Source organism: Callionymus lyra, chromosome 2 (genome assembly GCF_982586985.1).
Source record: "Callionymus lyra chromosome 2, fCalLyr1.hap1.1, whole genome shotgun sequence".
Classification (NCBI taxonomy): domain Eukaryota; kingdom Metazoa; phylum Chordata; class Actinopteri; order Syngnathiformes; family Callionymidae; genus Callionymus; species Callionymus lyra.
Genome location: NC_141819.1, coordinates 11,423,628 through 11,432,789, shown reverse-complemented (window position 1 = coordinate 11,432,789; position 9,162 = coordinate 11,423,628). Strand labels below are relative to the sequence as shown.

Here is a 9,162-nt window from a genome sequence, read left to right as displayed (position 1 = left end):
ACTTATATTTAAAGAGGGTGATCTGCAAATATTCAATGGTTTGCAACAGTTGTAACTTATGTTTTTATATTTACAAAACATTTGTATTTGGAAATGTATAATTTTAATGTACAAAACAAAAACATACATTGGTTTAAACTTTAAATTCTGTGTGTGAAATTACTTTTACATATCGATCAGCAATTACACAGATTTTCCACTTCACTTAAGTCTTGTTTATTATGAGACCGTTGTAGCTCAAAATTTGCTAAAGATATGCCTATAAAGTGGAGACACGCACAGACACACAAATGCACGCAAACACAAGATTTTAGTACCATTGTATTTATGTATTTATTTGTTTGTTAACTCTGTTCTTATATACAGCAGTTTGTGATATATATATATATATATATATGCTCCTTTATTCCATGGTAAAATTAATTATCTTTATTATGCAGATAATTTACATTCGTATTGAAGTATAGACAATGAGAATAGATCTTAGTGAAGTGTGTGTTCGCTGACTTTTAAAGTGTAATTTTGTAGAGTGGTTAGAGGGGGAGCTTTAAATGGCAGCAAAAGACCGGGTTTTTTGAGTGTAGTTTGGCAGCATTGCCTTTTGCAAAGCAGTAAATTCTAAGAGCTACCTGTGGATGACTGGCTGTAAAACTACTTATAGACTATACTGTCGGAATTGTTTACTTGTATCGCGACAGAAACACAGGTAACTGAAAGTTGTTCTGGTATTGACTGGATGATCCAGGGATGGATCGGATGGTCAGCCAGAACGCTTAGCTTAGCTTTTCTCTTGGAAGAGCTTTGATGATCAGAAGACAATCGATGTAACTAAACACTTTAATAACCAAGTCTTTAAAATGTGATCTCATTGCACCAAGGTCTTATATACAGTAGATGGCCAATCAAATTGATAGCCGTAAGTTGATCTTTGAAAGCTCTGGAGAGACATAATGACTCCGGTTTGTTTGCAGTTTGTGTTAAACTTCAAAAAGTTCCTGGGAAAAAATGTTAATAAGAAACCATTTGCGAAGATGGCAACATTCTGGTCAGCGATTTAGTAAACAGGATTTCCACTAGGCTTGTCACGAATGCCTCGGAGATGTTGAAACGGAGGCTGAATCTGCGTTCTTGAGCAGCTTAAGCTCTGCACAAAATTGACTTTGACCATCACATTTTCATACAAACGGCTCCCGGGAGTCCCATTTGTGCTCGGGTCTCCTCCGCAGCCCGACGGGCCCAATAAAAGCCAATGAGCTGTTGAGAAGTGTGTTGTTGTCTTATACAAACGGCATATGGTTGGTGTCGCCGCGGCTGCACACGGTCGCAGCGCTCCAGCTCACTTCTCATTTAACATCTGGGCAGTTCGAAACTTTCAGGAGCGTTTGGTTGATATTAGGAAGTGGTGATGCTGGGTAGATGCTGCGGATGTCTCGAGATATTGTATCATATGAATGATTCTTCCCACACTGGGGAGATGGAAGATGTGAAAATGGTTTGACCAGATAATCTGTAAGAATCCCAAATCTAGTTACTTACTTAAATATATACTTTTTTTATTTTATTTATAGGACACTAATTGTGTTGATTTAAGTGTGTCTTAAATAATGTTGGACTCTATTGTATCATCAGTGTCTGTTTGTACAAAACTCTCTTTTCATTGAAATATTGACATTAGAAAATGATCTAAAGCCCCGCCCACTGAAAACACTTTGCTTTTCTGGAGATTAAATCTTGTTAACCACGCCCACTCTTCTGTGATTGGTCAAACATCAAGGTTTGTCACAGCTTGTCATGAAGCCCGGAAGTCTTCGACCTTTAAGGGACTCGTTGTATAAACAAAGTGGGAGTGATTACAGCTGGTTGGAGGAGGAGTGAAGCCATTATTACGTCATAATGGACTCCGCTCTCGTAACCTCTTGTTCGTCCAGATTTCAGACGGGGAGAACATGGTCATGATGAGAGATTTACTGCATCTTGGAGAGGAAGACTTTAACATTTGAAACATGTAAGTAAGTCAGGAGAGGTGTTTTTTTTTAATTTAAAGACTATACCTAGCGTAGACAGATATTTTTGCTAGAAGATATTTCAACATTTACTACTGACAACTTTTTGTCTGAGCCCTAACACAGAAAAACCTTTTACTAATAACTTTAAAAAATGTATTTTCTTAACAGAGCAATAAATAACTTGTTTTTCAAGAATTTGAATTTGTGGCGTTCCACATGCAGGGAATGGAAAGAGAAAGGCTGACTGAACCTTTGATACTGTCCATGTGTGCAAGAGCAAAAAATGTGGGAAATTTAAAGGATTTAGTAAATTCCCAGACTGCTCATGTGTCCACTGTGTGCAACTTCATCAAGAAGATCATGGATGGAAGATATAAATAATATCAGACTACAATGAAGGATTGCTCGAATGGATAAAGAACATTGATATACTTCTAAGTAAAATTTAAGTGGCACTGCGACGGACTGGCGTCCTGTCCAGGGTGTCCCCTTCCTCTCGCCCTATGACTCTGGTATATGCTCCAGTCTCCCCGCGACCCCGGGACAAAGCGCTTGTCAATGAATTTGTAAAACCTGTTTTGGTGTCACTTTGCTTCTTCTTGCACTAGATGTCTTGAACTTTAGGAGTTGAATCTGATGGAAGAAACTTGGAGAGCAACTAAGTATCCAGTGTCAAAAAACTGAGTGTCTGAACTCTTCCTTAAAGCTAATGTGACATTGACGGGTGCCAGTTTAGACCAATTTTTTAGTATGTCTTCTCCCCCCCAACTGGCAGGAGATCATGGGGCAGACCCAGCCCATTAATGTATACTTAAAGTAAAAGTACGTTATAGTTGACGGCACTTTTATTAATCTCTCTGGAGATCTCCTTCGGGAAATAGGGTAAAAACATTCCAGTTTACTATGAAGAAACATTATATTAAGATTAAGTTATTAAATGAAGAATTCTAAAAAGCATGTCCATGGTTTGTAGCATTGTTTAAATAAAGTTCACTTCTGACTTTTTGAACCATTATTTTCCTTTAAATTCATCTTAACTGCCTTTAATTAGTCTTTGCAAATCACAGCACATTTTGAAGTTAGAAGCCTGACTGTAATTGTCACAGACGCCAATTAAATTGTTTTAATCTTCGACAAGCTTTTGTTGGTGAAGCGTTGTGTGTTGCTGCCCTCCAGAGGTTAAAACTGCTCCTACACCTAGTTTCAGACCAGCACAGTGAAAACGGAACAATCGCTTGAATACAAATATATACTTTTATTAAAACAAAAACGTTGGAATATTGGAGAATTTAAAAAGAGGGGGAGGTTTTTTGGAAGGGAACCGACACAAAAAACCCAAAACCGATTTGCATTATTACGGAAACAAGAGTTTTCTTTTTTTTTACAGATGTTAAGAAAGTAAAACACATGATGCAATCGTTCCTCAGTCGGTCCTCAGTCGCTCTCCGACGACTTGCTGGAGTTGGACGAGGACGTCTCTCTTTTCTTCTTCTCCTTCTCCTTCTTCTTGGAATGTTGACCGTGTTCCTTTTTGTTCTTCTTGCTTTTCTTCTTGTGGCTTTTCATTTTCTTTTTCCTCTTTCGTGCCTCTTCATCGGACGACGACCTGCTCCGCTTCTTCTTCTTCTTGGTGGCCTCGGCTTCACTCAGTGAAGATGATGACGAAGATCTGAAAAGCCCAACAGATAAAAAAAAGTTTTACAAACAATGTTGCGTTTAGTTTAAAGAGCAGAGTTACCTTTTTCTCGGCTTTCTGTCTCGGTTTCTCTTCAGTTTCCGCCTGTCCCTCCTTCTGTCATCTTCACTGGAATCTGTAATTCAAGCAAAAATGCAACATGTATTCATAATAAAACAGAATTTCCAGATATGAACCAGTTACATCCACGGATCTTCTTAAAGTCTGCACCTCTCTCTCGACGAGGACCTCTTCCAACTTTCTGTGTATTGTTCTGAGGAGCCGGGACGTCGTCGTCACTGTCGTCGGTGCTGGTGCTGCTCACGTCCAACACGATGTCCTTCTGCGGGTCGACTCTGACAAAGTTCCGGCACTCAAACGTCAAATGGCCCGCTTAAAAATAAATGAAACTTTAGCATCGATGCAAAAAAATGTGTGAAAGACGTTTCATTCACTGGCGTTAATACTCACGATAGCCACATTTCTTGCAGCCGGCTCTGATGTTGTCCTTGTTGGGACCTAAAATTAAAGAACAGAGATGTTTACACAATGGAGAAGAGATGAACATTATATAAAAACAATTAAATAAAACATTTACAATACATAGAGCTACTTTTGTAATACTTCCCACTTTTTCTTTGTGTCTCTCCTCTCCACAAAAGATTAAAGAAAATTCCTGTCCTTTATAAACACTCCAAAGAAAATCCATCTTAAACTTTAGGTTATTTTCATACTACATAATGTATATAAAAAAACGTATGTGGATAATTTACTACTTACAAATATCAATAAAATGCCTTTTAACTCCAACATTTCCGTCAACCTTCTAGCAACAGTTTGTATTGTTGAATGTATTCATATTATAACTACTACTACTACTAAACACCATATATCTGAGAAGAACTGTAGTATAATTTACAATATAATCGAGGCTTGCTACAAACACGTATGTGGTTCACAATGTTAACCTTTAACTAGGATCAAACCAATTGTTAGTTTTTCGCAGAACACTATTTAAGTTTAAATCAACTTTGTAAACACTGGTTTAGTCTTAATAGCTGTGAACCGTAAACGTATCAGTGACGAACATCGACGTGAAGAACATCGTGTTCACATTCAAGATGAAGTATTTTTCATAGATTTAAACACATATTAATATATGAAGAGAAGAGATACTTGCCTGGAACCGCCATCGCAGACAAAAAACAAACAATGTAAATCTACTAAAGCGCCAAAACAATGGGACTCCGCAGGGTGCACTATCGAAACAACCTCGACGAGAAACGTTCCACGCGACGAAGGTTCCGCTTCAAGACAACAGCACGTCAACACCGCACCCAAGTGGTCTGGAGTGGTAAATGCTGAACTTTGAAAAAAAAAAACTACAGTTAAAAACTTGAGCCGCCAGGATAGATGATGGTTGAAAAAAAATATAGTACATTTTTGTTTATACCTTAACAGCATGAACAACTTAAATAAACCAAAAATATGAGTGAGAGAATTTAATATTCTAAGGGTATTTAAGGTAGCGGCCAAAACAGAAGAAAGAAGGAACATAGTTTCGACATGAGTGAATAAAAAAAAATGTAATTATGCAATTGACATTTATTTTATTAGATTGTTTAGATTTATATTAGTCTATGCATTCATAAACGAATACTGCTCACCATTAAAGAAAATAACATTATGCTTTAACTTTTATTTGTTCAGGCTTTTCCTTGATTTTCTGCAACTCCTGTTGTGTTATCAGTTTTATCTTGATCTTTAAAGTATATAATTTATTGAATATTGTTTTGATTGTTTAAGCGCTTTGTGACCCTTTAAGCGCAGACCCTTGTCTGGAAAAGCGCTATACAAATAAAAATGACTTACTTACTTACTTACTTTGTCTATTATCGTGTTATAGACAAATAAAAAGATCAAATCAAATAAAAAGTAGTCACAATAGTTATATTAAGTGAGTAATCAATAGAAGGGGAAATTTAAACTGTGTCAAACACATTTCTACCTGATAAGATGCATAGTTTCACCCATCAAGTCCAGTCAAACATACCATATGTGGCCTTCAGGCTGCACTTTGCCCAGGTCTGCTGAGGACAATAGGTCATCAATTAACTTCTGGACTGTGGGAAGAAGGCTGAGGAAACACACTCAAGGAGAGGATTATCTTCATAGAAATTAGACTCTAGTTAAGTGTAAACAACCTGAAGTTTTGACATATTGAAGAGTAAGAATACGAGGGATAAGTGTTGATCATGGTTTGTTGATGCTTGTTAAGGAATCCAGTTCATGATGAATCTAACTGAGAGACAAAACTAAAAATAGTGACTGGATCTATCATACAGGATCATACAGTTAAAGAGTTTTTTCTAGAAAATTTACAACAACAAAAATCATAATTTAAATGTCAAGAAGAATTCAGTAATAATATAATTTATAACCCCATCAGATGTCATTCATTGTTGCTAACTTTTTCACTAAATCTTGTGTGGTGTACTTGAGGAAGGCGTTAAACCACCAATTTTCTCACGTCTAGTCATGTGGCACCTTTAACCTCAATTCAGCCTGCAGAGGATTAAGTGAGTGAGAAGAACATTCAATGTTTTATTGCATTAATCCCGCTACACAAAGTTTTCAGACACAATATCAGCCGCATGATCACCACCGTCCTCCGTCTGTGGCTTCTTTAAGGAAGGCAGGAGAGTCGCCCTGCCAGATGGAAAGTATGTGCAGATGAGGAGACCCCAGACGTGCGCTCATCCCAGAGTTGTTGACCCTGACATTACACGTGCACACAATCTATTTCCTGACGATCCTGGGCCGTGTATGAAAACATAATCTTTATCGTGTGTCTTTATATTGAGACAAATGGTTGTCGTTATCACAGCAGATGAACCTCAAAGCTATCAATCTGGTGTTCATAAAAAATCTTCATTTTGTTTTCTTCTGCCCACTGGGTGGATTCACAGTAGAATACTACTACTACTACTACTACTACTACTACTAGTACTACTAATAGTAATAGTAATAATAAATATATTAATGATATATCATATTTATTTAGAGCTTTTTGGACATACAAAGATGCTAAAACAAGGGATGGAAAAACACACAAAAAAGGGTTAAACAAGTAAAGTAAAGACAATTGCGAGTAAGTAGTAAATGGATGATAAAGGGATGGATGGATTCATAGTGAATAGTACGATTGTAAATAGATGAAGGGATGATAGATGGATTCATAGTAAATAGAAAGATGATAAATGGATGGATGTATGATTTATGACTATATTGATTTATAGTCAATAGAAGGATTGTAAATAGATTGGATGGATGGATTCATATTAAATAGATGAATACTAAATGGATGGATGTATGATAGATAGATTTATAGTAACTAGATGGATAGATGGATGGATGGATGGATGGATGAAAGATAGGTGGATGAATAGAAAGGGTGGATTTATAGTGAATAGATTAATTAGAATTTAATGGATTGATTCATAGTGAATGGATGGATAGATGGATAAACTGAATGATGGCTGGATAGATTAATTCATACTCTATAAATGGATGGATGGATGGATGGATGGATGGATGGATGGATGGATGGATGGATGGATGGATGGATGGATGGATGGATGGATGGATGGATGGATGGATGGATGGATGGATGGATGGATGGATGGATGGATGGATTCCCGAAGGAGACCTCCTGAGGAATCAATAAAGTTCTACCTATCTACCTATTGTTTTTGCACCGGAGTACCCAAAGATGACCTCGTTTCTCACAGTCCTGATATATGTTTGTCTCTCACTCACGTCAGTCTGGTCGTGTTTGGTCTGTTCAACTCAAGTCAGAAAAAAAAAAACATTTTCATCTCAAACATCTCCAGGAAAATATTGAGTTACATCACTTTTACAGACTGTTCACGTCTTTGATGTCTATGATCCGAAACATACTCCGTCTGATAATCCCACTTCAAAACCACGTCTGCTCATTCATCTTCGCAGCGGTTCACAAGTATGTGTCCGCACACACGACGCAAACACGATCAAGGCAGAGAGTTGGTGTTTGTGTGACTCACAGAACTCAGTTAGAACGATAGTCCTCCAGATCGGGTTCGGAAATTAAATGACATGAATCAAAACCCAAATAAAAATAAATAAACAACAGACTCAAAACTATTGGGTGGGTCATTTCTGCTTTTGTATTATTTAACAACACAAAAAAAAACGTTTTTAAGACTTTATTAGAGACACATGTAAAAATAACCTCTTCATCTTTACAGGGGATAACCTTTCAGAATGCAGATCACAAAAACTTTTTTGTTAGCTTGAGACCTTTGGCCGATATCACCTGTTTTATGTTTAGTTTTATTTGACTCTGTCACCCTTTTTTTTTAGTTTAGTTCATTATCTTCATTAAAAGTCTTGTTCTCGTTATTCTCAGGCCGTGTCAAACAATGTATTCATTAAATTGTAATTTAAATTTCAGCTGTTACTAATTCATCACAATGGTGGAGTAAACTGAGGAATGATTTGTATCAAAGGTAGTGATGTGTTGATGAAGCTTCATGAAACAGTGTCATTATTTCCTGAGTCCACTAGATGTCACTCTTTGCTCTATAATCTATTGCTTTGAAAGGCTATACTATTGAAACCTCACATCATTTATAAGCTGAGGGCGCCCCCTACTGTCCTCTGAAAAATATGACACTGTTTCATGAAGTTTCACCGACACATCTTTAATCAAAGGAATAATCTTAAATAATGAAATATGCATTAAAACAAATGTTAAGTGAATATGCAAGGCCCTAATTCAAGGAAAACTCTCCATGTATCATGTACTTTTATTAACAATTTTGTACTTCTTACATACATTTACCAAGATGCAATAAGTCCCTCATCATGTCCATGCTTTGAACTTTATAAAATTCTCCCTTGTCTGAAATCTGGGCGAACGAGAGGTTACAAGAGTCCATTATGACGTAATAATGGCTTCACTCCTCCTCCAGCCAGCTGTAATCACACCCCGCTTTGTTTATACAACGAGTCCCTTGGAGGTAGAGACTTCTGGGATTGATGACGTGCGATGAAAAGCCTTGATAATTGACCAATCAAGACGGTGTTGTTATGGTAAACAAGATTTCATCTCCAGAAAAACAGTAGTGTTTTCATTGGGCGATCATTTTCTAATGTCAATACTTCAATGAAAAGAGAGTTTTGTACAAACAGACACAAACTGATGATACAATCGTAACAATATATTTATTTTTAATAAAATCCCTGTAATTATTTGACTTCGTAGACGCTTTGGTGATCGTTAAAGATGTTTTCGGGCGAAGGTTCGCCTCAGCATGGCTGCCTGTGTAAATAAACCTGCGTCTGACCTCAAGCGCCAGCCCTGGATTCTCCTGACCACCTGACACAATCTTCCTTCCCTCACACACACACACACACACACACACACACACACACACA

At 37.2% G+C, this 9,162-nt stretch overlaps 1 protein-coding gene across 1 annotated transcript; it reads right to left on the bottom strand.

Annotated features, from left to right (window-relative positions):
- Positions 1–3,241: 3,241 nt before the first annotated feature.
- srek1ip1 (SREK1-interacting protein 1) lies at positions 3,242–4,966 on the bottom strand. The gene is made up of 5 exons (XM_087782519.1): positions 4,862–4,966; positions 4,153–4,200; positions 3,913–4,074; positions 3,745–3,817; positions 3,242–3,675 (listed from the first exon to the last, which is right to left on the bottom strand). Exons 1-5 carry the CDS (start codon positions 4,872–4,874, stop codon positions 3,441–3,443), a joined length of 531 nt encoding a protein of 176 aa, XP_087638645.1. The 5' UTR covers positions 4,875–4,966; the 3' UTR covers positions 3,242–3,440.
- Positions 4,967–9,162: the final 4,196 nt, after the last annotated feature.

What these genes read in the sequence shown, in the direction of transcription:
- srek1ip1 (XM_087782519.1), bottom strand. An exon ending in CTGCAAGAAATGTGGCTATC is followed by an intron (nt 4,075 to 4,152) that starts GTGAGTATTAAC and finishes TTTATTTTTAAG; the next exon opens with CGGGCCATTTGACGTTTGAG. An exon ending in AGGTCCTCGTCGAGAGAGAG is followed by an intron (nt 3,818 to 3,912) that starts GTGCAGACTTTA and finishes CTTGAATTACAG; the next exon opens with ATTCCAGTGAAGATGACAGA.